The sequence below is a fragment of the Poecilia mexicana genome, unplaced genomic scaffold (genome assembly GCF_051168715.1).
Source record: "Poecilia mexicana isolate PSO_F unplaced genomic scaffold, ASM5116871v1 scaffold_22, whole genome shotgun sequence".
Classification (NCBI taxonomy): Eukaryota; Metazoa; Chordata; class Actinopteri; order Cyprinodontiformes; family Poeciliidae; genus Poecilia; species Poecilia mexicana.
Window position 1 is genome coordinate 9,860,043 of NW_028263391.1, and position 27,132 is coordinate 9,887,174.

Genomic DNA, 27,132 nt, shown 5'->3' on the forward strand with positions numbered 1-27,132 from the left:
AACAGTTTCATGATGTGGTCTTTATGTAATTCTGGCCTTAAGAGGGTTTAAAGGCTGAAACTGTGAAGCTGTAAAAACATGGTATCTTCTCAGACTGGTTGGCAAACTACTTTACTATATAATTATTTGACAAGCTCTTTTAAATGGATGTTTATAACTCGGTCTTTTTTTTCCTGTCGCATAAGCACTATCTAGAATTCCTTTACTTGCAGTTATCATCAGAGTTGCCACAGACATCCCGCTTCCATTAAATATGTGTTTTGCTAATGGCTCTACGGTGCATCTATAGGACTTTTGCCTCGATGTCAGGAGGTATGATAGATACTGTAGCATATTTCCACAAACTTTGCATATTTCTGCAAAAAAAAATTGATTTTGGAAGAAACTAATGAAAAAAACTTCTTTTCTCCATTCAATATATAATTTCGAACATGTGGCAGGGATGCACATCCTGCTCATGTTGTGAAATAAAACAATGTATTTTGTAAAATATGTATCTTTGAATAAACTGATTAAAGTTTTACGTACTGTACGTGTTAATTACCTAACCGGGGGCATCGTCACAAACTATTGACTAAAAACAAAGCTTGTCATTTGCACCGCAGTACATTCTTTATTGACCTGTACTTCTGGACAGCGTAAGCTATTTGAAAATGAGTGCTGTGTCATTAGTTGTGACTTATGACAGTGAAGTTGGAAACTTATTTGTAGCTTACAGTGTATTAAAGGATTAATGCACTGGTTTTGGAGGAGGAACCTGGTCTGCATTTGATCACCTTTAGTTCAAAATCTAGGATTCTCGGACTGGTTAAATCTGTATTTTTCACTAAAAAGTTAAATTTTTATCAAGATGAGATTTATTAAACTTGAAGTTGTTTACTTTGTTTTTATTTATTGACATATACTAATAGAGCTAAAGATTCACATCTATATCTAAATATATCTTTATATATCTGCCTTTAGCGGTCTAATGATGGAAGACCACTCTCATGGCCAGTGGTTTGAATTATATCTTATTACGGCCTGCCATAGCCCTTCGCAAACATGAGTCTCCCCCATTACCTCATGTAAAGGACCATTAGCATAGCGAGACGAGGACGAGAAACCCAACAAAAAGAGTGGAAGTGGTTACGTAAGACCTACGCAATGGCTTGTGCGTGTCTCTCGACCAATAGGATCCGCTTTGAGTTCAGCCGTAATAGCGCGCCGCGGAGCAGCAGCAGAAGCCTCACAGCTCCGTGGAGGTCTTTCTTTGGATCCGACTGGCCAATGTTTGCCCATTTATATCTCGTCGGGCTGCTTTGGTTCGGAATAATTCTGACCGGGACGGGAGGATTGTGGCGCGATGTCGGCTCTGAGGGAGAAGCAGTGTTACGGACTGTCCAGCGGTAAACTAGACCTCGGCGGCAACGTCTCTGTTTTTCACGTAAAACTCACTGACAGCGCGGCAAGAGCCATTGGTACCTTTCAAAACGGCAAGGTGGGTCTTCACGCTGCTCTTCCTCTCGGTAAATTGCGCCGCATGAACTTGTTACGGGGCCTCTCGCTTGCTTTAAAAACGAAGCGACGGGGGTTGTGCTGTGAATTTCGGCCGAAGTTCACCGCCACCTTCCCCCGGAGGTGGTTGCTACCAACGAGCCCCCCCACCACCTTTTTTTGTTGCCAATACATGTTGCATAATGCAACGCGGAAACGTGTGTGTTGTGAAGCTTGTAGCAAGCTGCTGGCCAAGTCCAAACAAGCTTCTGGCAAAGTGTGAGGGCAGCTCATCAGTGAGGAGGACAGGAGAAGGAAAGTGAGGGAGGAGAAGCTGTGGGGGTGAAGGCTTGTAGTAGGAGGGAATATTTGGATGAAACTCCACGCTGGTCATTGACTGATATTATACTTTTTTTCTAAAACTAGGCCATGGCAGAGTGACTGAACTCAAAATCCACCATTTAACCCAGTTAATCACCACTGAACCAGATGCTGCAGGAAGTCTAACGTAACAGACACTTCCTCAAATCAGCAATTCCTTGTAACGAGGGTTGGAAACTCCTCGGTGAGGAAATTACTGCCACCTCTTTGAAAGCTTAAAGGTGAAACCCCCCCGATCGATTTCGTCATAATTTGACCTGAAGTGGCGATGAGACGGAACGGCTGGGGGGGGGGGGAATCACCTAAGCCGAGACTCGGAGCTTTACGGCTCTTCAGATCACACTTGCGCGCATCACGCAGGAAAAAGTAAGACATCTGCACATGAAGCAGGGCCAGACCCTGCGCTGGCTGCCAGCTCACACTGCGCACTCAACAGGTGGACTCTCGATTTAAAAAGGTCACTTAGATGGTAGTCACTGCATACTTTCCATCAGGGCTGCAGACGTGTCACTCGAGCTTTTTTTTTTTTTTTTAATTTCACTCAATGTGACAACGCATTTTTGTTTTTTTTTTGCTGTGTCATGATGTTTGAACAGATTTATGATGCTGAATCTGCTGTATGTTTGCATAGATAATCAAAATGATGTTTTTTTTAAACAACTCATTTGTTTATTGGTCATAAAATCAAAGGTGAATCTGAGGGATGGTTGAAATGTTGCACAGACATGGGTCATGGATGTATTTACTATAAATAAAAGGACTTGCTAAAGAGTTTGTGCTTGAACTTGCTCACATTGTTGGCATATTTTAGGCACAAACCTCAATGTTATTCAGGTTTTATGACCAACACACAATAAATGATTGTTTTCTTTTTTTTTTTTACAAAGAAAAATACATTTATACAGTAAAACTGCAGAATACATTGCAAATACAGCCTCTTTGTTTTTGCAAAGGACTGTCTGGAGAACAGCTTATATATTCCAAGTGCTATGAACTTGCATTTTAAATGCTAAGGTAATATTTAGCCAGCTGGACAGAGTCACACGACATTAGATGATCACCGATCAAATGAAGCTGTCCAAAATATCAAATCTCAAGAGTGTAGGAAGCATAGATGGAAAAGACAAAGGAGAAAATAAGCATATATCACAATTGGTAACAGATTTACCAAATCCAATCGCCATTGCAAGGTTGCAGGCTGGACAAGAAGCAAAGCAGAGAAACAGCCATGAAGGAAACCTGCGAAAGAATCAGTCAGCAACTTTTAGTTGGGGATCTCACAGATTTCTGCTTTATTTAGTGACAAGAAGGAAGTCATTATTGAATTAAAGCGATAAGAAGAGTGGCGTCAAACGTGACCAAAAGTAAAAAAATTTTGGCAAGTGACGCGTGCGTCAGAAAACTAACCCGTCACCTTATTATCAACATGTTGACCCAAGGTGAAAGATGGTGGCATCATCAATCTGCAAGGTTTTTATTAACCAAGGGCAGGGAAGTTGGTCAAATTGGAAAGAAAGATGGATTGAGCTAAAGAGAGGGCTATCCCGAAAGAAAACTTGTAGGGTTGATAATCACCCTCAGACGGGGAAATGACCCTAAACCTCCAGCCAGAGAAACAATCGAATCCAGAATCTGACAAGAGACGCACTCTTAAAGACCTGCAGCTCCAATGGCAGCAAGAACAGTAAAGATACAGAAGTCTGAGAATGAATGCATGCCACACTTTTCAGATATTTATTTGTAAATCTTAAGAAGGATACTTTATAAGTTGTCTTTTCTCTGCACTTGAAAATCAAACACTTGCATTTCGTTGGTCTGCCATACAAAAACCAAATGAATTGCACTGGTTTGTTTATGTAAAGTAACAAAACATGGAGGAGTTTATTGCTTTTTCTAAGTGCTGTGTGTTTATGTCACACTCGTACTGAATCACTACGCACAAAATTCAGCTTCTCTTGATATTCTTCACAGCTTCTGTTTTTTTTTTTTTTAATCTTTTTTAGAGCTGGTCTTCCGGTCCTACCATCACCTTCAGTGGAAATCAAGGGGTAAGATGACCTGCTATTTCCGCTCCCTAAACACTGTGTTTTCCCTCGTATTGTATCTTAAAAAATATCCAATCTCCGTTGTAGAGAATCGCCGTACCTTGCTCAGAAAATGGAAATGAAGCGAGGATCTTCACCTTCGGAGTGACTAACGTCGCTCGAAACAGTCCGCACGGAAGCTTCGACTGCGTCAAGCAGCACGACGCGGGGTAAGCCATGAAGGAACGGCCAGCAGAAACGCAAATATCGACTGCTTTATTCATTCTGAACAAGTGAACAGCCGGCTTTTCAAAATGACAGCCACCGTTGGGACCTTACATTAGCATTTAGTCGTAGCGGTTAACGTTACGTTGACGTTTAGCTGTATATTCAGTGGGATGGTAGCTGCCAACGTTTCCAAATTCCATATGTTTCACGCCAGACTGTGATTAATAGGAAAAGTGCCTTTACTATACTCTCCTGAGCCTTCCTGTTATCCACTGAAAGTCTTCCTCTCTGTTGCTGTCTTGCAGCCTGAACAAACAATAAGCTTTTTTTGACCTGTTGTAGAAAGTCGTTTATATTTGAAATAGTTTCTTGCATTCGTGTGAGCCCTTCAATCACGAAGCACCTCCCTGGTATTGAAAATAGCAACTTTTATTGTCTTCTTCCCAGTGGTTGTTTTTTAAGCAATTTGTCCATTTAAAGTGTTATTAGGTGAAGAAGGCAACGTTTTGAGTTCCTACTTGTTGATCTAGCCATTTCTCTGAGTAGAAGATGAATAAAAGTTGGACTTTTTAATTCTCTCTAGTAAAGAGAAGTTTTTTATTTATTGTTGTTTTCCTTTTTTTTTTTTTTAAATCAGCCACAGTTGGGCTTCTGGTTAGGCAAATTACTTCCCTCAACAGCTAACAGGTCGTCTCGTCTGCAGCAACATTTTCACATAAAGTTGCATTGTTGACGTTATCTTTGGATTTGATTACCAGAGGAAACCCGGGAAGCAGAGAAGAGAATTTAAATAACGTCGAGGAAGAAAATTAAATTCCCCGTGTCGGATTCAGAACTGGCACGCTTCAGAGCCGTTCCTAAAAACCGAATTTGGACTCGGCCGGCGAAACGGTCCGGCTGATGCAAGCGGGCATCAACTTAAGCAACCGGGTTAGGTTTTTATTAGGAGCATCAATCATGGCAGGCTGAATGCTGACTGTCTTCCCCACCACCCCCCCGTTGTGCTCTCAGTGCTGCCGAGGAGCTGACATGTCTCGGAGTGATTCAGAAGAAGATGACAGTCAACGCCACAGATGACTCGTATGATAAGGCTCGCCAGAGCATGACCCAGGCCGAGGAGGAGACGCGCAGCAAAGGGGCCATCGTCATCAAGAACGGCGCACGCTACCAGGGTAAGAAGAACGGAAAAGGGCTTGCATGTCTGCAGTGTGCGTGTGTGTGTGTGTGCGCGATTATACAACCAGAAACCCAGCGCAAGACAGGCGCTCGGCCTGAAGGCGATTCTCTCTCTGATATCCTGAAAATGCTGTCAGCCATATTGCATTGGTTGCCTTGGAAACATGTGTAGTAAACAGATATTTTAAGGGTTGCTTTCTTTTTTTTTTTGTTTTGTTTTGTTTTGTTTTTTTTTGCTCTTCCTGCACATTTTGTCCCTTTTCTTTCTTGGTGATTGCATTTCAGTTTAGCACAAAAATGAACAGTGCAAATGCAGGACAATCAGTTTTGCTCTCTGCGTTGTAGAGCCAGCGCTTTAGCTTTTCCTTGTTCTACCACTGTTGTTGCATATCCAACCACCACACCACTTCCTCCTGAGATGATATGTTAGTCTCTGTCATCATCTCTCAGTGAACCTACACACACACACACAGACACACAAATGGAGTTTAGCATGTTAAGATATGATGAGTCTGTCGTTTTAGAGGAAGCTTAAAGGGGGGGGGGAGAAAATCAACATTACTCATGCCAGGGTTGTGCAACAGTGTGGTTTTGTCTTAAATTAGATTGCTACATCTGCTCGCTGTGCTCTGTTTGTGTCTTTCTAGCCTGACTGTGGCTTTCTGGTGGGGTGAACTGAGGTCTTTTCTTTTTTTATTCACAACTCTGCAAGTGGAGAAAGTTAAGATAGAACAACTTCCTCCTCTCATGTCTAATCTTGTCTAAAATGATTTAACAACCTCATTGTTGATGCATATTTAGTTTAGACTGTGGGGTTTAAGTAACACTTTTTTATTTAAACTAACATAACATAATATGGGATTGATTGCCTTTTGAATTAAAAATCTTTCTTGGTAAGGGCCTGTTTTTTTTTTTTGTTTTTTTTTTTGTGGATAACCTTTTTAACTTCCGGCCTATTAAACTGAGTTTAGATCAGTCATCTCTTGGCTCCCATAGACTGATTGCTCAACACCCCTGAATTGCAAACATTCTTAAGAAGGTTGTAACATAGACGCTCTTGCACACAGGAAATTATTATAAACCATGAATAATACTAATTTGCTTTTCTGCTGCAAAATCAGACTTCTTCGTTAGCTCTTAAGGATGTAGTGGCACAGAGTTATTTACTTGGTTTACTTACTTCTCATGTATCACATTTTATGGGTGATTTGGACATGGATAATTAGGATATTTTGTGATGTTTAATGCAAAAACTTGTACTAACTATAAAAAAAAAAGAAGCAAAGCAAAAAAAAAAAAATACAACACTTTTTGGCAGTGTTTATGTATTATACTGCTCTTTAAAAGAATTGTATTCAGCTTTTTCTGTTATCTTTACTTTTCAAATGTATCTTGACAGTTTCCCTAATGAAGAAGTTTCTGAAACGTTCAGGCTGAATAAAAATCTCCAGCGTGCCAGACTGAATCCTCCAGATTGTTGGAAACCTGGATTTTCTGCAAGCATCAAACCCATTTTTCAGCTCTTTACACAAACTTTCTATGGGACTGAAATCAGGACTTTGTTTTGGCCACTTTGTTGTCTTTAAGACCGGTGCTGTGCGGAGGGTCAGTGCTTATCCATGTGTGACGACGTTTTGACTTCCTGGCTGATCTCTTGAGATTCAGCTTCAGTATTTTATCATAATCTTCATTCCTCAGTCCCTCCTGCAGCCAAACAGCCTCAGAACATAAAAGTGCCAGCGCCGCTCCCCACTTTGAGGTGTGCTAGCTTGGTTTCCTCCAAACCTGACGACGGTCATCACGGCTAAACACGTGACTTTAGTTTGATTAGACCACGAGACGTGTCTCTACAACTTGGGGGTTGTGTCTCTTTTTGTGTATTTGCAAACCATAATCTGGCTTGTTGTGTTGCTTTTGAACTAATGGCTTCCTCCTGTCTGAATGGACCGTGTCTGTACAGGACTCGTCTCACCGTGGATAATCACGCTCTCTCGCCAGCTGCAGCCGGTTCCTTCACAAGGACCTTAAGCCTTTGTTCTGGGCTTTTTGCACAAATTTGCCAAAGCACAGTCATGTCTGGGACTCTGCACCAAAACTTGCCTGATAATGAGGAGGTTGTATTTTTAGAACAGTATTTGAGTGCGGTGCTCTAAGTGTAGCAGTAAGGAATAAATTGACTGTTTATCTGGAAGGTGCTATGAACACAATTTCTAAACGTACTTATTGCTGATGCCTTTTTTTTTCTCTCCTCTCCCTTTTTCCTTATTTTCTTTCTCAGGCAAGAAGGTGACGGTGCGAGCTCCGGCTCCGGCGCTGGCCAAGCTGACCAAGCCCAAACACTCGTCTCACTCCCTCCTCAACAACATCAAGAAGGGGGCCAGCCTGCCGAGGCAGAGGAAGGGTCCCTGTCCAGTGAGTAGGAAAAGTGTCGGTGACGTTGGGGAGCGGCCCCTCAGGGAGAGAGTGATGCACCTGCTGGCTCTGAGGCCGTACAAGAGGCCCGAGCTGATCCTGAGGCTGCAGAAAGACGGGATCGCAGACGGAGACAAGGACGTGCTGGACGCCGTGATGATGGAGGTGACGAAGTTACTTTGACGCTGTGGGAACGAATCCAATAAAACATCTGAATAATTTTACTGCCGTTCGACGTGTGGTGCAGGAAGAAATTCTGACGGAGGTGGCCCGTTTGTTTTGCAGGTGGGACAGCTCAGTAACAGAGACAGCACGTTCGTCCTGAAGGACGGCCTGTACAAGGAGCTGCAGAAGGACTGGCCAGGCTACACCTCAGGGGACCAGCAGCTGCTTAAACGGATCCTCGTCAGGTAATAAAAACGAATCCTCACTGTTTGCTTGTTGTTCCATCAAACAGTTATTTGCTGTTTATTATATTTATTAATGCCGGTTTTCCAGCTGTTTGAGTAGCTGGAAAACCTGTAGGGTTATTTTCTAACCCTATAGAAAATAAATCTCTAAGTAAGATCAGAGAGTGGGTATGTTGTAAACATTACTTCGGTTTTAAGTCACGCAGTCATGCTGAAAGGCATGACGGCTGATGATGATCATCATCAGCCTCCTTTGGCGTTGCATAAACCGACTGTCACCTGCATGAAGTCACTCTTTACCTGGAAATGTGTTCTGCTGGATGTTCTTAATAAAAATGGAAATTAAAAATCATTCAAAATGAGCAAACCATGAATCAAAAGGACAACATTCTCAGAACTGAAACGGCTTAATAAATCTAATAAGGTGCTCTACCACAGTAGGTTCATTTACATGGTTGCTCTACTGCAGCTCAGCTTTAGAGAATCCTGCACCAACAGACGCATGAAGTATAAAAGCCACATCGCTTGATCGGCTCGCGCATGTTAAACACAAACCACTGACGGCGTGACGAGAACTCAGCCTTAAATAGAAACCTGTGTGACTTTCTATTTGTGCCACCAACCTGAGTGCACAGTAAGATTGATGTGAGCACATATCTTGTATATATATATTTTTAAACTGACTTTACTTTTAGTGTGACCAGCATTAAATAGCTTGTTTTAAGATCCACTGGCGGTTTATTTAATTAGAATTTAGCTGAAGTGCAAAAAGCATCTTATTTATTTAAATCATGTTTTTTGGTATTTGTTAAATATTGTCAATAATGACTTCCAGTAACCCTAACCAGATTGTTAAGTTTTATATCAACTTTTAACATGTCTTAGCACAAAAACACAGTTGTCTGTTGCTTACCAGCGGGCTTAGCAAGTTTTCTGGGGGAAACTCTGCGGCGCATCTGTCATTTACTTGGTTCCTTATTTTTGTGTTTTCCTGTTTAACCAGGAAAAAGCCGCAGCAACATTTTATTTCTGCTCCCTTCCTGCTTGATTGTTGATGTGCAATGCTTCCCTTGCAGGAGACTTTTCCAGCCACAGCAGAACCTCCTCACTGTCCCCGAGGCCCAGGTCAGCCCTCTTCGAGAGACCCCCAACTCATCACCCGCACACCGCCCAAAACACTCCCTCCTCGATGAATACGCCGATCCTCTGGCCAGCAAGAAGCCCAGAATATCTCACCTGACGAGCAAATCACCAAGCGAGAATTTCAGACTGAGGTCTTCTAAACAGGAGGCTCAGAAAGGCGCCGAAGCTGCAGCAGCAGAGGACGGGCGAAATAACTCGCTTGACCCCAAAAGACTTTTTGACTCGCTATCAGCAGTTTGTCAGCAGGAAGCAGAAGTGGCTAAAAGACTGGAGCAGACGGATGCTCGTCAAGAGGAACCTAGAGACCCAGAGGAGCAACAGAAACCCAAGTCGGATCGCCCCCCTCCGCCTCTGATGGTGCCCGACCTGAGCAGACACACGGTCAAAAAGAAGAAGAGCAAACACAAGCGCAAAGATCAGGTGAGAAAACGGGTGCCTGCTTCAAGGTGGTTGTTGGGATTTCCATTTTAGGTAATTTGTTGATGTTTTTTATGTTTTTTTTTTTGTTTGTTTTTTAAGGAGAAAGAAGAATGGAGAGACAAGAAGCATAGGAGAAAAGACAAAGATTGCAGTTCAGATTATTCAAATAACGATGCTCCTTTGCAACGCACAGGTGAGAACTGCCAGACTTGGTGAAACCGTTAATTCCTCTGTACTTTTCTGCTCACTTACAGCTTTTCTTTGTTTCTTTCAGAGACGAGTAAGCTAATGTTTGACTCCAACGTACCTCAAGTTGACACTGACTCAGCAGACTATTTATCGTAAGTTGTTTGTTTGACCTAGTTGCGTTCCTGCTTAAGCAATAGTTACAGGGCTGTTTGCTTTCCTGTTCCCCTGCAACCTGCAGGACAGCAAACACAGGAACGCGTCTTTGCAAAAACCTGGGTCTTCCCTTGAGGCCTGAAAAGGATACAGCCGTAATTTTATTCAAATTTTATGTGGAAGACGTAAAAAGGAAAGCGTTCGCAGGGCACCAAAATGTATTTTTTCCCAAACTAAAAATGCAAAAATCGTTTTTAATAAAACGGGTCATTCAAAACTATGTGAATTATCTCTTTCTATAAGGAGAAATATTTACATTTTTATATTTAATAGTTTTAACTTTTGCAGTTTATTGTGCTACCGTTTAATTTTCAGATGTTTTAAGTGCTCAAAGATTTGAGCAAGGTACACATAAAATGATTAATATGAAATCCAGTTAATTATTTGTATACTATTTATCACAAAATCAATATTGCAATATTATATTGAATCAAATCGATTTCAAATTTAAATGTAACCCAAAGAATCTAAATTGGAGTTTATTGATACCCAGCCCTTGTGATTATTCTTTTCCATCCCAATAAAAATCTAAACACTCTTTTCTTTTTTTCTTTTTTGCTCTTATAATTCTGTTAAGTAGTTATTTTTTTGTAACTCTCTAGTCGACTTACAGATACGACTTTCAGGCATCTGTAAGTTGTGGTAGATCCACACCTTATGAAGGATCCCCTTTAATGAAAATCATGCCATTTATTAATCTTTTTGGGTCGATTGTTTCACCTTCAAATAGGACAGAAAGCATAAACATCAAGTCAGAGCTACAATGGACGCTTTCCTGCTCAAACCAGTATGTTGTTTTTTTGTTTTTTTTCCTTTGTGCAGGAAGTACACGGCCATTTCCAGCCACAGCCAGAGACAGAGCTATAAGCTGGACTTCAATAAGGAGTACAGCGAGTACAGAGACTTGCACGCTCGCATCGACAGCGTCACGCAGCAGTTCATGGACCTGGACACTCAGCTCAAGCAACTTCACCACGAGTCGCATAAATACAAAGTAAGCTATACGAAGAAAAATACACGGTTTAGCACATTTTATTGAAGGTGTGGATATTTCCTGCTCGTTCTGATTTGTGCGTCGTTGTTTTTTCTCTCTCACAGACGGTTCGGAATAAAATCCTACAAGAGTACCGGAAAATTAAAAAAGTAACTCTCCTCTTTCTTCACACTGCTCCTCAACAAATGTTTCCTCTGGTTCGCCTGGAGGTAATCGATTTTCTTTGTTTTCCTTGTTCGTCTCTTTAGTCCAATCCCAACTACAATCAGGACAAAGTTCACTGTGAATATCTACACAACAAGCTGGCCCACATCAAGAAGCTCATATCAGACTTCGATCAGCAGCAGATCACAGTGGATCACTCCGGCCCCAAATGAAGCTCCCGGCTGGGGAGGGTACGAGGAGAAACGTCCCGAGGCTGCTGAGCTCAGCGCCATCAACCTGCAGCCGACGTGGCTGGAGCAACCTGCTGTAAACATCAAGCAGTGTTCAGACTAAAGAAAAGTGGCTTATTTTCTTAGAAAGCGAGGAGCTCTGCACCGACGTGGTGCAGACACGAGAAGTCGCTGCAGTTCTGTTCAGGCGGTTCAAACTGGAAACGGGCGATGAGATGAGCTGCTGACCCTGAAAGCATTTAGCAGGTCCTCATCTCTCGTTACACTTTGGTTGTGAAGGATGGCTTGTATGTTCTGGTTGCCAGGTTGGTGTTCAAGTTTTAACCTGAGAAAACTGCATGCTGTACATATCCAGAAAGTCCGCATGATTTGTCAGGTGAGGGTTATTTTTTTCTCTTAGTGACGGCAGCTAGGACAATACAAAGGCCTGACCTTCAGTGTTATTTAAGCTGGCTGAGCTCTTCATCTGTGTTAGCTGTTCATCAGTTTGGATAAAATCATTTAAAAATTCACTTCTACCCAGGACTCATTGCTCATCAACTGCGTAATCAGGGAATGTACTCTTGACATTCGCTGCAAGTGTAAATTACAAATGGTTGAAACTAATGTACAGAGCCGTCCATACTGTAAGCTGAGATGACTTAAAACACTGAAATGTGAAAATAATGCATGTTGTGTACTTTACAGACCGCATGATGAGTAAAACTAAAGGTATTGTCAAGGTTTCTAATAAATAATTTTGTATAGATTCAAGTTCTCATTTTTATTTTCTTGGATTCTTACTGGTGTGGATAACAGGATGTTATAACTTCTTGTGTTTTCTTTTGTATCAACTGATGATTGCCTTGTCCATTCATTTCTTTGCTGTTTATTATAGTTCTGGACGTCGTTAAGATAGACGTCATATGAGCATTTTTGACGGATGTGCTGATTATTCAAGGTAAAACTAGAAGCAGATGAACAAGTTTAAATAAGCTGGGGGGTTTTCTAATCTTCACATACAATATCAAGTTGTACACATAGACAAACACTCCACTAATAAGTGGATAAATGTTCAAAAGGTTATGGTTGCATATTTGAAAAGGGAAAAATCACCTCGGTAGTTTAAGTTTATGGGACAGACCTGACTAGTAGTAAACATTGTTTACAAATTCTAAATGAGGTTAAAGTTGCAGGCCAATGCAGGTTTTGGAGTATTTATATTAATTATGGAATATGCATAAATGCTTTATACAATAAAAAAGTTAAAAAGTGACAGGATGGGAAAAGAAGACTTATAAAAGATAAATGTTATAATTTGAATAACGGAAAGAAATTGCTCGATTTATTTGTATTAACTGGAAGACTTTAAATATTTAAAAAACAAAAATAAAGCGTAGTGAAATAGTAAGCAATGATTGGTTGTTCAGTTACAACTGAAGCCTCGCCTATTGGCTGAATGTACGAGCGGCCTCTTGATTGGCTGCCCCGGAGCTTTTTGCCCTAGTTACAACTTCCGGCTTTTGTTAGCATGCTAGTGGTAAACACATTGAAATCTGTAAATTACTAAGCTGTCCTTGAACTTTATGAGAGACAGCTCGGGGTGATATGAAGGGAAAATACAGACGCACGGAAGGGGGAACGTGAGCAGTGAAATGAACGCTTACGGTGGGTTAAACATATTTTTATGTATAAAGTCATTTAGGTCAGTGATAAAACACTCCAAGCTAATAATGCAGGTGTGTGTCGCTTGTGTGTCCAGCAATTTTATTTAGTAGGACAGCTTGTGTATGCTGCATGACCATTTCAAGAAAGAAATCTGCATTACTAGTAGCGGTTGTAATTTTTAAACATAATTGTTATAGCTCACTAACTTTCCTTGTACCACTACCAGGTAAGAAAAAACAAACATGCAAATATGTGACTTTCTTCCCACTTTTTTCTGTGACTTCTATCCACACCTCCTCGTCCCCATCTTCTCAGTCATGTTAGGAGTTTTCCAGACGTCACAAAAGCTGAGGACGTCGCTGAGACTCCTGTCCAGAGCGGGACTCCCACCTGTTGACCTCCAGGTGCAGCTTCTTCTCAGGGGCCGCAGTCCACAAAGTGCGACCTTCTCCCGTGAGCTTCACCTTGGACCTGATGGACCCGCGTCGTCCCCGGCCGCTGCTCCACGGAGGCTGCCTTTCTCCAGGGTAACTGTGGAGGATTTGACCTTTTTCAGAAAGACACTGCCAGGCAGGGCCATCACTGACCCGGACCTGGTACAGTCCAGTAATGAGGACTGGCTGAAGTCGGTGAGAGGTGAATCCTAGAACTGCATGTGTCATTTTTTTTTTAACTTTATTTGCTTCGTTTACTGCATGTTTAGATCCTTGTGTCTGAGTCCTGCAGGGTCAAGCGAAGTGTTGCTGAGACCTCAGACAACACAGGAAGTGTCACAAATTCTCAGGTATATTAGTGACTATTTAATGCTCTGAGATATTGTTCCATATTTTATCTCTTTAAAAATATAATATTTGAACACACTGCACAAATTTAAACTGGAGAGATTATTTTTTAATATTTGAAAAAAAATCTGAAAGCCCACCAAGACCCAACTAGTCAGCTACACTGACATGATGGAGGAAGGAGAACATTGATAATAAAAGCATCCAAGAGGCCTATTGTAACTCTGGAGGAGCTTGAGAGAGCAAGACCAAGCATATTCTGCCTTTGAGAGTGCAGTGACTGAAAGCAATAAGACACTTACCACAAGCTGTGTAGTAAACCTAGAAGGTAGATGAAACCACAGTGGCAGGCCCATCTTTTGGTCTACAAGCAAAAAAAAAAAAAAAAAGAAGAAGCTGAAAATCACCTTAAATGCATCACTCCAATGGTGATAACATGATTTTGTGGGAAGGCTTTTTTTTCAGGAGTTATAGAAGCTGCCCTCTTAATGGAGAGCCACATAGATGACCAGCAGAATAAAAATCCACAACACACTTCTAAGTTTTTTTTTTTTTTAACTGCTTTGTTTAGGTGTGTCAATATGCGACAAAATGGGATACAAACTCAAGGACTGTGGCTATTTATGTAAGGCCCTGTAACCACATTGCCACTTTTCATGAGGACTTGTGTTTTCCTTCTTTAGTTACTGTCACAGTCGCAACCTGGCAGTGAACCCTCAAGGAGGTAATACTGGTCTAGTCGGCGGCAGCGTGCCTGTGTATGACGAGATCATCCTCTCCACCTCTCTCATGAACAGCATACTTTCCTTTGATAAAATCTCTGGTAAGGTTCAACCTTAAACCAGTCACCGGTTTTAAGAAAGGTCGCTTGAACAATAACTCTTTAGATTCTCCTCCTCAGGTATTCTGACCTGTCAGGCAGGTTGTGTGTTGGAGAACTTGTCCCTCTACCTGGAGGAGAGAGACTACATCATGCCACTGGATCTGGGAGCAAAGGGCAGCTGCCAGATCGGGGGCAACGTGGCGACCAACGCAGGCGGTCTGCGGCTGCTCCGATACGGCTCCCTGCACGGGACTGTGCTAGGCCTTGAAATTGTGAGTGGATGTGTGAGCCCACAACAGACGCACTCGGGTTTCACTGTGTTTATTCTAACAAGGGAGAAAATCAAGTTGGTGGCTAACATCAGTCCAGCAGCTTCTACCCCGGGTCATTAAATAAAATGCAATAAAAAAAAAGAAGAAACAAACAGACTACAGAGTAAATGGCTCCCAATGAACAGTTGATAGCAGTTGTAAAATTAAACACAGCTAAAAAGTACATCAAATATTAATGGTTAAAAACAAATATAATGCATAGCAAAATTACCCATGAAACACTGCATGTAACTCCAATTGTCTAGTGTGTGTGTGTGTGTATATATATATATATATATATATATATATATATATATATATATATATATATATATATAAATAAAATTTTACATATATATAAATTTTTTTAGGTGATCAATTGTAATTTTCTCCAAATACAAAGCTGTTATTTGAAAAATACATCAGTAGTATTGCTCTTAACGGTTATCTGAGGTCACCATATTGTTTTTTTTTTTTTTTACCTGCAAGAGTCGTCTACAGTAGAAGGAGGGACCGGGTCGGTGGGCATGCTTTTTTGTCTGTCGGCCATATTGGATTTAACAAAAATAATTTCTTGCATTTGCAGATGATGGCCAGTAGTTGATAGTGTATTTTATGATGCATTAGTGTCCACTTCAGTGGTCTGTGTGCTTTTATAACATAAAAATCTACAAGATAAACTAATTCTGACAAACTTCACAACTATAATATTGTTAAAATAAAACTTGGATACAGATGTGGCTTTTATACCTGACATTGTTTTTTTTTTGTGAGGATTGTGTAGTATTTGACCCAAAGCTCAAATTTTTAACGCATCTCTTGTTTAGGTACTGGCAGATGGTCAGGTGCTGGACTGTTTGTCCACGCTGCGGAAGGATAACACAGGATACGACCTCAAACAGCTGTTCATTGGCTCAGAGGGCACTTTGGGCATCATCACTGCGGTCTCCATCCTTTGCCCTCGAAAGCCAAAATCCGTCAACGTTGTTTTCCTGGGTAGGAGCTTCTTCGCGTTCGTCTCCCGGGCGTAAAAACGACAGAGCAGAGCAGTGAGCGTTTCTGCTTTCCTTTGTAGGCTGTGAAACCTTTGACCAGCTGCTGAAAACCTTTCAGCTCTGCAAAGGCATGCTGGGAGAAATCCTGTCAGCCTTCGAGTTCCTGGATAGTGAGTGTATGAGGCTGCTGAACACACACCTGAAGCTGGCCAATCCTATCTCTGGTATGCACACACATGCCAGTAGTTTATAAAAACGCATGACTCGCATTCTTTCACGTTACAACCACTAGCTTCAGTGTATTTTATCGGGAATTTATGTGACGTACCAACAGAAGGTAATGGATGCAGCTGCTGCTCGTCCAGTTGCCACGAACCTCTTGGCTACTTTTACTAGGAATGAAATCCTGGCCCTGAACAGAGCGGGGGGGAATCAAGAGGCAACAGGGTTCAATACATATGACGACAGATTTTGCCTTCATTAATTGTCCCTGTAATTATTGTAATAAACGATAATATTTTAATAATAGTCATTTTGAGACTGTTTTCAAGTAATATATTGATAATAACATAATGATGCAATTTCTCCCTCTCAAAGATGAATAAACCTTAATTTTGTAAAGAGCACTCAGCATTGGAACAGGAAGATACTTAAAATATCGAAAATAAAACACAACAGTACATAAATAATACACTTTTTTTATGTGTAAAATTTACTATTTACATCATTTTATTTCCACTTCACAGGTATGTACTGCACTACCAATTTGCGTTGAGGCACAGCATATAATCCCAGTCACATTTCTTGAAGCTGGTGGTTGTAATATGACAAAACGTAATCAAAGTTCTGGTGGTGTGAATTCTTTTACAGTATATATGTTTTCTGTTTTCTGCAGATTGCCCCTTTTACATCGTCATCGAAACATCTGGATCTGACTCAGACCACGACTCGCAGAAGCTCCACAACTTTTTAGAGGAAGCGATGACCTCGCTATTAGTTACAGATGGTACTGTAGCAACCGAGGAATCAAAAATAAAGGTAAGGGGATGTTCTTAACACTTCACCTGTTCAACCAAATGTGACATAAAATAATAAGGATGGACAATATTTTTATCCAGACTCTTATATCTTTGCATCGTGGAGCGGTTCTCGTGTCCCTGGGCTATTAAAAGCACATCGGACGCCTACAGTCCTGCAGTGGGTGACTTGTGTTTTCATTCTAACAAACTCAGACACAGTGGTCTATTCTGAGTCACTGAGTAGAGAGTCAAAGCAAGCCCTGAAAATAGTCTCCAAACCACTGCAACACACCACTCAAAACTTTAAATGAGTGAAGTAATCAAAGATTGTCTCATCACAATCTTTGACCAGATTGTGATGAGACACAATCGCTGTTTTTTCAGTGCAGAAATCAGCTGAGAAACTTTTGGTTCAGGTGATTATGTTGACGTTCCTTCAAAATTTAACCATCACAGTCGGTCCTTTTGAACTAGACACACACAGAAAATCAACCAGTGACTGAAGTCGACCCATCTTTGGCTTTTTGATGGGAAACTCAACATTTGAACTTTTTCCAGGCAGTACACTTTCAAATCTGTTTTTGTAATAATCATGATAAAAGCTAAGATAACATAATGAAGATAAAAACAAGCTAAGTTTTTTATTTATTTTTATGTCAACTAGCATGTATACATGTAAAACACATGTAAATAGTTCTTAACCTCATGGGAGCTTCTTGTTTTGGACAATCATTTATGTTGTCTGGATTAGAAAATATGTATTTCCTAACTTTATTCCCTGTCCCATATTGTGTTAACATTCATGCCTTTCTTCTTTGTCGTCCCTTTCTTACTTCTTCCCTGCTTTTTTTTCTTCCTCCTTTCCAAATGTCATCCTTACCTCCTTCATGTCTCGTCTTTCTTCCAGGTTTTATATTTAAAGCCCGAACACTGTACACACGTCTGCCATAAATTCACAGTGAATGCATTTCATATTTTAAAATGAATGAAAATTATAGAGAATTATGGCTAATAATGGTAATATTCTTGGGAGCCTTTCTTTCCTTTTTTATATTAATGAAAGTCAAGCCGCGTTTCCTCCTGCTGCTGCTTTAGTTTTGAGAGCGTGAGAGCTGAATGACTTATTCAGACTTTCCATTTCCACCGCTCCAGACGCTGTGGTCAATGCGCGAACGTGTCACCGAGGCGCTGACTCACGACGGCTTCACCTACAAGTACGACATCTCCCTTCCGGTGGAGCGGATCTACCAGCTGGTGACGGACATGAGGCAGCATCTGGGAAAGCGAGCCAGGAGCGTGGTGGGATACGGACACGTCGGTAAGACCACGGGACGGGAGGATGAGTCGGGAGGTTTTCCGTCCTGTTCTCACGCTTCTTCTCGCGTTCCCCCTTGTAGGTGACGGCAACCTCCACCTTAATGTCACCTCTCCTGCAAAGGATCCCGCCCTGCTGGCGTCCATTGAGCCGTTCATCTACGAATGGACGGCCAAGTTTCAGGGCAGCATCAGCGCAGAACACGGACTGGGCCTTAAAAAGAGGAATTACATCTATTACAGTAAATCAAGGCCAGCTGTGGCCGTCATGGGTAAAATGAAGACGGTGCTGGACCCCAAAGGTATCCTGAACCCGTATAAGACTTTACCAGATGATCTGAAGTGATTTTAGATGGAAATGTTCCAGAAGCCATCTTTCACAGCTTACTGTCTGCAATCTTCTTCGTACGTTTGTAGTTCAGAGCTGCCACCTTTGCACCAAAACAACAATGAGATGTTTTTGGTAAAATTGTTGCAGTCTAACATTCACTTTGACTTGCTTAGGTGTGGGCTTTAGGTGTGGCTTTTAAAAAGGACAGGGCAGACCTTTCAGTGTGGCTCAGAAAGAAAAGAAACTGTTAATTATGCATGCTAGTGTAACCTTTGGGCCATCATGATTCACCAGAGTAGAGCGATCAGCATCAGATGACGTCCTACAGGTTTGTGTTTGCTTCAGATTGAAGTGGAATGAAACTGAGCAAAGCTTGGACACTAAAACTATAATAATCAGTTAATCGTCAAGCAAGAATGCAGTAAATGTTTTATTACATGTAAAAAAAAAAAGAGACAAAGCGGTATTTTTCTTCAAAGCAAAGCCAGCACTTGTGAGCTTATTCCTTTGTACACCTAGGCAATGTTTTAGTTTTGAACCGGTAATATAAATAAGTGTCCAATGAATATGGAGCGTTTTCTTTTCCCTCCAGTTATTTAGTTGGCCTCTGCTGCGTCGCATTATTGAAGAGACTCGAGTGAAAAATCAGCTGCTGTCGTCTGGATGACAGAAAAAGGAAAAAGTAGCTCAACACCAGCAGATCCCGTCTATTCCTTTCTGCTCGAGTTTCACACATTTAATGTGAGAGTGTGTGTTTCATTGCCTTAATGTAAAATATTAGATCTTACTACTTGCCTATAGTTTAGGTCAGAAGTTTCTGAACCTTCCATATGGACATTTATAATGTTATTTTGGGGCTTTTAATGGTTTTTAATTTGACAACTTCATTGTAGAGAAAAACAAAAGACTGGAGCACCGATTTGGATTTAGTTTTCTGCAATCAACACATGGTCAAAAGTATACATACAGGTTCAGATATAAATATACAAGAAATGTAATTATCACACTATCAATATGTCCTTTGCCAATTAATGCACATTGTGCCTGTAATATGCTTGACATGTTTAATGCAGCATAAAAAGTTTTCGAACATGGCGAGGTGGTCAAGGCATTAAAAAAACTACAACTGAAATATTTCACAGGCATCAGCTAAAAACTTTTGTTTTTTTTTAAATAAAACCTTACATGGAACAATTTTTTTCATGAAACTAGATTATGCACTTAATCTGAAGTCTGTTTGCTATGAACTCTTATTCACTCACCACCAATCCCTACAGTGACACTGACCAATATTATAAATGGCTTTTCTTTTTTTGCTCAACATATACATCCTAATGTTTGTGGAAAATGTTTTTTTGTTTTTTTTTAGATGATCCATATACCAGGTTAAAGCAGAAATCAGTTGCACATTTGACCACCAGACCTCCTTGTGAAAAATATTTGAGCTTATTTAAATTGGTTGAGTTCCTGTCTTGACCTGGATTTTTTTAAGCATCATTCAAAAATGTTTTATATAATTAAGCTAACTGTTAGCCTGCTTCAGCCAATCTAAAACCAGTAAGTCCTTGGAACTGATTATAAGCCATAAAATGCTTCAAAGTATATGCATGTATTCATTTGAATCCTGTTCCTGGCAAAAGGTTGCATAAGTTTGCCTAATCTTTGTTTTTAATAATCAGTGAAGTATGTTGCCAACTCATTCCATCACAGAACAATTTAAATAAACAATTAAAAGCCCCAAATTAATATAATATTCTTCCCAACTGAGAATGTAATTTAAACTTCAAACAGCGTAGCGTTCTCTCTTTATACTCGCCCGCATCCTGTTTCATCCCATTTCTCAATATCAAAAAGTCAAACGTTCCTCTGTGTTTCTCAGCAAATTATTTCCTACTTGGTAGTGATGATAGTTAGTCCAATAGCGTTAATGCCTATGTATGTTCACATCATCATCGTCGTACACCAGTCTTGCATAAATCCTCAGTAGTGTGGGTAACAGTGGAGGTTCAATACATAAATATCACTTTTAAAACGGGACTAAAAAGTTTTGATTCTATTGGCTCTTCTCCTTTAGTAAGTGAACATGTCGAGTATTCGTTGGCTTGTTCAGATCACGCCGAGTGAGTGGAGCAAAATCTGATTGTCTCTCAGCAGAATGCCACAAACGCATGCCAAAGAAAATGCTTGGCCGGAGATCAGACGCTGGACTCGGCATGTAGTGTTCGGTGTGTGTAGAAAGGCCGGACCCAGAGCCGTGTAGACCGTGCATTGAAGCGCTATGATCGGGTGCTATAATATGCCAACCTTTCACACCCTGTAACAGTCCGCGGCGGTAACTCGGGACGCGTCCCACGGCTACGGCTGGTTTGTCCAAATGCGACGGCTCCAAATGTCTTCAAGTCAAACAGAGGGATGTTGGTGGAAGGCAACAGCAGAGAAAGGAAGAGCAAAAGAAGGATAGAAGCTTTCCTGTCCGTCTCCATCCTTCGGATTGCCTCTCATTTCAACAAACTCCAAGCCGCCTGACATCATGCAGGCGCCTCCGTCTCACGACTCCTTGCCCTTCTCCAGGGAGCTGTGGATCTTATCAAGGGTCTTCTTGATGCGCAGCGCTGTGAGTCTGGCAGAGGGGTTCTGGTACCAACACTCCTTCATCAGTTTAACCAGAGCAGAGAGCGTCTGAGGGAGACAAGCGTGCGTTAGAGGAAGCTCCACAATCGATGTCTTCACTACAGCCTTCAGATAAAAACAATGCGTTGGATGATTGCATCGGAAAACTGTTTAGTTCTTATGGGTAATTTTAAGAAGCCTAGGCTCATGAGCTGATACGGCAAAACCTCTTGGCATCTAATAGTGCAGAAACCTCTCACATACAGGAGAAAACAACAGATTGTGAGAAAAAAAATCTTAGTGCAAACCTGACACTAGTGTTAGCAGAGTCAAAGCAACTTAAGAAAAACTAAACAGAGCACTTAAAACAGAACTAAATCATTGTAGTTTTGTGCTGTCTTACTAAAGTTACTTCCTTAAATGCTCTTAAAGCAATTCATTTTCTAACTTGTGTCTTTGTGACAAATGTGAGTAAAAAAAAAAAAAAATACTAAAAAGGTTTTTCCTTTTCCTCACCGGATCTGAAAACCAGCGATTAGGAATGAAAGGCCTCTGCTGCTCCACACACACCACTTTCCTCATGTCCTCAAAGCTGGGGTCGTTTGGCACCTGATCGTAAAAGGGAGGTCTGTACTCTTCGACGATACCTGCAGTCAAGCAGGAAAAAAAAACAAAACAAAAAAGAGCGAAATTACAAAAACTATTCTAGTCTGCACAGAAGCTGGAACGATTGCGTCACCATGGCACCCGAGCTTCACACATGGCGCTCACCGTTGCTGTACGTGCGCCTCGCTATCTCCCACAGCACCAGTCCGAAGGCCCATATGTCGACCCTCTTGTAGGCGTCGAAGCAGTCGGTCTGAATGGTCTCATCCAGCACTTCAGGTGCCATGTAGCGCTTGGTGCCAACCTTGGGATTGTTGCCCACATCCAGCAGGTTGTCAGCCTGAGTGTGTGTCACAGCCAGCCCTGCAAGTCACAAACAGGATCACAGCAAAAGAGCAGGAAGAAAAGGAGAGAGCAGGAAGAAAAGGAGAGATATGTTAATTACACACAGTCTACAAACCTGCAAGTTGTGATAAGGGCAGAATCTGTTATATATATATATATATATATATATATATATATATATAAAAAAAAATTACGGGAGATGAAGTAAAAACTAACCAAGGTCTGCAATGCAGCAGCGCAGCTCCTTGGTCACCAGGATGTTTTTGCTCTTCAGGTCTCGGTGTGCAATGGCCGGTTTGCCCTCGGTGCCAAAGATCTCGGTGTGCAGGTGAACCAGGCCGTTGGCGATCGACGCCGCCATCGCCAGGCCCTCCGACGTCTCCACGGCAACTCGCTGCAGGTAGTCGTACAGCGAGCCGTTTTCATGGTACTGAGTGATGAGCCACAGCTGAGTGCTGGAGTTTCGAGAAGTCATGTCGGACGCCATAAATCCTGGGAGACACGAGCAAACCGAACGAAAAACTTTGAGCACTTGATTCTTTCAACCGTCTGTTCGGGTTCGGTAGTTCAAGTTTAACTCACCAAGAATGTTCTCATGCCTTAGCAGCACGGTGTTGTAGATCTCCGTCTCCCTGAACCAAGACTTTTCGTCTCTGGAGGAGAAGATTTTCACGGCAACGTTCTCCCCCTGCCACTGACCGCGCCACACCTCTCCATATCGCCCCTTACCTGAAACACAAAGAGTACTTTTTTTTCTATTCAGGAAGTATTCTTGGAAAATGGCTGAACGGAAAAAGTGGAAAAGCAGCCAACACTCAATTTATTAGGTACGGTAAACTCAATTTGTCATTAGCCGCATTTCCATCTGGGGGGTTTTTTAATGCGCATTTTGAAGAAACGTGTTAGAAAAGGTTGACGGAAACAGCCAAATTAAAAAAACACAAAATGTTTCCACACTCACTTGAAGTGGTCATTATTTTGACCAAAAAAATTGTGATTATTACAATGTTTTAATTTATATGTAGATATGTGGTGCTTTTTGTCACTGGAGTGAAAAAGTTACGTGCATTCATCGGCACGATATGGATTCTCTGTCTCATTTGCTAAATACTAATTAAACTGAATAATAATAGAAATGCATATATAAATATGTCATTTTTATTTCTAAAAAATGACGAGTAAAATTAAGAGTATGATGGATTTTTTTTTGGTCGCTTTTGTCAAAATGACAGACAACAAAAGGCACCAGAGGCACAGACGTAGAAACTTTCTACATATCCTGATTGAGTCGCTTCAAACCAGCAGAAGGAAACACGGCTAATTTGAAACACGGCTGTTCAGAGAAGTCCACTTACCAACACACTCCACCAGGCTGATCTGCCTGGCTACAGTTCTCTGGACGAGGAAGGGAAGACCTGAACCACTGCCTGAAGTGCACGAGTGATCCAAAAGATCCTGCAGGAGAAAGGACGAGCAGATGCTCAAACTGAATCCTGTCCTAGTTCACTATTACTTTTTTTTTTTTTTTTTTCATTAATCTGTACAACTCTTACAGCTAGAGTGCTGTCTCCCACATTGGAGGTGATGAGACCATCTCCCTGCTCGGTGTCAAACTCTTGCAGCCTCTGGAGGCGGCCACGGTGGAGCCTCCTGCAGGCCAGCACCGACACCACAGACAGCAGGACCAGAACCACCACTGGGGCGAGCACGAAGAGAGCCAACGTCTCCACCCGGTACCGAACCGGTTCCCCTTCAGGGGCTGTGGGAAAACAGAGGAAAAAAAAAAAGGAGAGGATGCTTATGAGAACCTCCGTCATCCGGTAAGGCGCTCGTTCAGATTCACGGTCCCGACTCCCTGCTGTCTGACCTGATATGAGGAGCGACATCAGGAAGCTCCTGGTGGTGTTTCCGTTGCACATGTGCTTGGAGCAGCAGTGGACGGCCTGGTGGAAGGACGGCGCCGTGAAGCACTGCAGTCGCTCTTTGAAGCAGCCGTGCTCCAGCAGCACCTCGCCGCCGCTCACTTTAATGGAGGAGAAGCACCGGGTGCCTCGACACTCTGGGGTCTGAGGACATTTGGAGCCTTCGCAAAGACACATCAGGTGTCCTTCTGTAAAAGACATGAGGTTTAGGTCCAGCGCACAAAGAAGGGACTCAAATAATCCGAGGGAAAAAAAACCCTGCAGAAATAAATATTTTTATGTTTTAGAACACCTAAGCAGAAGGCATCACATCTTCACCTGACATTACAGGAAAAGTGTCTTGTAGATATCTTGCAGTTTTCACATTTCCCCCCCCCACACACACATTTCATTGGGAAAATATATAATGGATATCATTTGATATAAACTATCAAATATCATTGTAGCCCTGGCTGTCTGGTTAGGTTGATCACAACTCTGTGAGATGTCCAATGATTTGGGATGTTGGGATATCATCTCTGAGATACCTTTCAGAATTGTGCTTGTGGAAAAAAATCTGGAACACAGTTTTGTTTTTCTTCCGCTTAATAATTAGGAGCCACTTTGTGTTGCTCCATCACATAAAATCCCACTAAAATGCATTAAAGTTAGCAGTTGTAACAGGACAAAATGTGAAAACCCTTCAGTTTGGCTACATTTGCACACTAATGCATGAAAACCTTCACAGGTTAATGAAGATGTAAAAGAGTACCTGAGTCCTCAGCCGATGCCTGTAGAGCCTGCAGGAGGAGCAGCAGAAGGACGTGGAAACTGCCAAGATCCATGTTTCCCTTCGCTAACAAAACAGATGAAGAGATGCCAGAGATGGAGAGAGGTCAACGAGGACAGACGCAGTGTGCATAATCTCATTTACCGCCCTCTGTTCTCTGACGATCATGAATTCAGACAGAAAGAAAAGGACAGTTTAGAATTTTAGCGAACTTTCAGAGGCTCAGAGAAAACACAAATCTCTAATTGATTAGACGAAGGGTAACATGAGGTCTGGCAGCCAAAGGCTGAATAGCCTGAGATATGAACGGTCCGTTTAAGCATCAAACGACTAGAATTGTTACAGAAGAAAATCAAAATGCAAGTTTGTCCTCTTTAAAATAAGATGTGAAGCGTCATGTTTTTAGATTTTGATTTAGAAATCGTGGGACAGACAAATGGGATGCAATTCAGGACAGGTGAGGACTATGCGAGTTACAGACACACACACACACACACACCAAAAATACAATTACATAAACTTAGAAAGCTGAGCTAAAGTTCTGCAATAAGTATCACAGCTATATGTATTTATTATTTTGATCTTGGTACATAAAAAAAAATGAATACCTGCTAAATTTGAAACAGACTCTGAATGCTTCCTGCCCAGAATCAGCAAGTTTATTTCAATTTTCATTTTTCTACCTCAACCTGCAATAACCCAGCTTCACGTACAGGACTCTTTCACATGTTCTGAGCAAACACTGAACGGTCAGGAAAACCTTTGCTGCCTTTTTAGTGGGGATTTTAGCAAAATCCTAACTAATAGCCTCAAAAGAAACAAACTAAACACTACAGGTACATACAGAACTAGTGTCTGATTGAAGACAAAACTAACTGATTATTTGCAAATCAAATACTCTTAGTGAATGTTTTTAGGTACCAACAGGCATAAATAAGTAGAAATGATCAACAAATGTGATGCACATGCTTGATGCTTGATTAACCGTACATGCCTTAATTTCAGGATTCAACCAAGTTAATGGAAACTTAAATATTTTCTTTTTAAATTTTATTTTAGCTGCTCTCAACAAATATATTCTCAAGTAACAACACCCTTTTGCTAATTAAAGGGTCAATTACAAATCGATTAACTAACACGTATTCTAATAATTATGTATTGTACATTCCAGTGCAGTAAGTATGGAAATATTTTGAAATGTTCAACTATTAGAAGTACTAATACATTCGACAGTGGCATAATTTTACGGTTTCCTTCGCTTTAATTGTTTTGGCGCAGAAACTAGTTTAAAATGTTTATAGCTTACTTACTTCCAGTCTGGGCTAAGCCCCCCAGTGTTTACAGAATCTAGCATCGCGCCTGCATCAAATCGCAATACAAAAATGACTAAAATAGAACAGCTTTACCTCAAAGTATCATATTAATGCAGTTGAGCCGCTGATAAAGAAGCTGCTCGCTGCACAGACTGGTTTTCAACCAACTTTAACAGATTCTCCGCAGTCAAGAGCAGCGCGGAAGACGAAGATTTCCCCTTGGAAGCGAGTAGCTTAAATCCAATGACGAAACCTTTAGAGACGGATAAAGAAACGCCACCAGGATGTTTTTGACGGTAAAACTCAATAAATAGAGGCCTGCTGGTACCCTGGAGCCGTTCACAGACTGGTTTATTGTCCGTCCACAGCCGCCTGAGAGGCGCCAGTCGGACAGGCTGTTAGCCCAGCGAGCTAAGCTATCTCTGGAGCACCGGGGACAGGAATGATTAAAAAAAAAAACAACCACATACCTGGCAGAGGTGCGCCCTCTAACTCATTCTGGGAGCTCAGTGTGTCCACATACGAGGCTCAAATATTCATAGCCACGTTATCCGCAGCGTTGAACAGTCCTAAAGCAGGGCTCCAGCCCACCCACTGGCTGTTTTCGTCTCCAGACGTCACCAAAACATCATCATCCAGAAGCATTGTGGGGCAGCAGAGTCCTCCGACAGCCTCCGAAGGCAAGCTGGCACTTCACTCAATTAAGACTGAATAGATAGCAGTTGATAACATGTTACTTAGCACATTAGAACACCAGCTCAATTAGAAACCATGTTTGCAATGAGTCATACTGTTCTCGTGGATTCGGATCATTTTTGCTCGGCTTAACTAAAAAGAGCCGATTTCTTCTCCTCTCCAAAAGGCTTAGCATTTGCTACAAACTC

General features: G+C 41.6%; 3 protein-coding genes across 5 annotated transcripts; 2 read left to right on the plus strand and 1 right to left on the minus strand.

The window, feature by feature from the left end:
- The first annotated feature begins 1,149 nt into the window (after window positions 1-1,149).
- Window positions 1,150-12,209, plus strand: LOC106906213 (RNA polymerase II elongation factor ELL-like). The gene is made up of 12 exons (XM_014971382.2): window positions 1,150-1,480; window positions 3,861-3,905; window positions 3,990-4,111; window positions 5,121-5,281; window positions 7,564-7,862; window positions 7,983-8,107; window positions 9,184-9,670; window positions 9,770-9,863; window positions 9,945-10,011; window positions 10,895-11,066; window positions 11,171-11,215; window positions 11,315-12,209. The coding sequence occupies exons 1-12, from the start codon at window positions 1,346-1,348 to the stop codon at window positions 11,441-11,443; spliced, it is 1,881 nt and encodes a 626-aa protein (XP_014826868.2). The 5' UTR covers window positions 1,150-1,345; the 3' UTR covers window positions 11,444-12,209.
- Window positions 12,210-12,942: 733 nt separating this feature from the next.
- Window positions 12,943-19,249, plus strand: d2hgdh (D-2-hydroxyglutarate dehydrogenase). Of its 3 annotated transcripts, none has more exons than XM_014971386.2 (10): window positions 12,943-13,108; window positions 13,424-13,744; window positions 13,835-13,892; window positions 14,574-14,713; window positions 14,792-14,985; window positions 15,852-16,020; window positions 16,100-16,243; window positions 16,915-17,057; window positions 18,191-18,356; window positions 18,436-19,249. In XM_014971386.2, the coding sequence occupies exons 1-10, from the start codon at window positions 13,096-13,098 to the stop codon at window positions 18,696-18,698; spliced, it is 1,611 nt and encodes a 536-aa protein (XP_014826872.2). In that variant the 5' UTR covers window positions 12,943-13,095; the 3' UTR covers window positions 18,699-19,249. The 3 variants fall into 3 exon arrangements, with proteins under 3 accessions (XP_014826872.2, XP_014826873.2, XP_087858975.1); XM_014971387.2 differs by lacking the exon at window positions 12,943-13,108 and adding an exon at window positions 13,140-13,334; XM_088002849.1 differs by lacking the exon at window positions 12,943-13,108 and adding an exon at window positions 13,142-13,334 and having other exon boundaries at window positions 13,424-13,635; window positions 13,812-13,892.
- On the minus strand, window positions 19,101-26,921 carry acvr1l (activin A receptor, type 1 like). Its single transcript, XM_088002851.1, has 10 exons — window positions 26,719-26,921; window positions 24,918-25,092; window positions 24,112-24,354; window positions 23,798-24,003; window positions 23,600-23,699; window positions 22,827-22,973; window positions 22,461-22,736; window positions 22,065-22,262; window positions 21,810-21,940; window positions 19,101-21,362 (listed from the first exon to the last, which is right to left on the minus strand). The coding sequence occupies exons 2-10, from the start codon at window positions 24,988-24,990 to the stop codon at window positions 21,231-21,233; spliced, it is 1,506 nt and encodes a 501-aa protein (XP_087858977.1). The 5' UTR covers window positions 24,991-25,092; window positions 26,719-26,921; the 3' UTR covers window positions 19,101-21,230.
- Between the last annotated feature and the right edge of the window lie 211 nt (window positions 26,922-27,132).

Excerpts from the sequence above, each read along its gene's own strand:
- acvr1l (XM_088002851.1), bottom strand. The coding sequence starts at position 24,990 with ATGGATCTTGGCAGTTTCCACGTCCTTCTGCTGCTCCTCCTGCAGGCT. Across the intron at positions 24,004-24,111 it reads GATGTCGCTCCTCATATCAG|CCCCTGAAGGGGAACCGGTT; the intron begins GTCAGACAGCAG and ends GTTTTCCCACAG. Across the intron at positions 21,363-21,809 it reads ATCGCTGGTTTTCAGATCCG|ACGCTCTCTGCTCTGGTTAA; the intron begins GTGAGGAAAAGG and ends TGTCTCCCTCAG.
- LOC106906213 (XM_014971382.2), top strand. The coding sequence starts at position 1,346 with ATGTCGGCTCTGAGGGAGAAGCAGTGTTACGGACTGTCCAGCGGTAAA. Across the intron at positions 3,906-3,989 it reads CCTTCAGTGGAAATCAAGGG|AGAATCGCCGTACCTTGCTC; the intron begins GTAAGATGACCT and ends TCTCCGTTGTAG. Across the intron at positions 10,012-10,894 it reads GACTCAGCAGACTATTTATC|GAAGTACACGGCCATTTCCA; the intron begins GTAAGTTGTTTG and ends TCCTTTGTGCAG.
- d2hgdh (XM_014971387.2), top strand. The coding sequence starts at position 13,238 with ATGACCATTTCAAGAAAGAAATCTGCATTACTAGTAGCGGTTGTAATT. Across the intron at positions 14,714-14,791 it reads TTCCTTTGATAAAATCTCTG|GTATTCTGACCTGTCAGGCA; the intron begins GTAAGGTTCAAC and ends TCTCCTCCTCAG. Across the intron at positions 18,357-18,435 it reads GGTGGGATACGGACACGTCG|GTGACGGCAACCTCCACCTT; the intron begins GTAAGACCACGG and ends TCCCCCTTGTAG.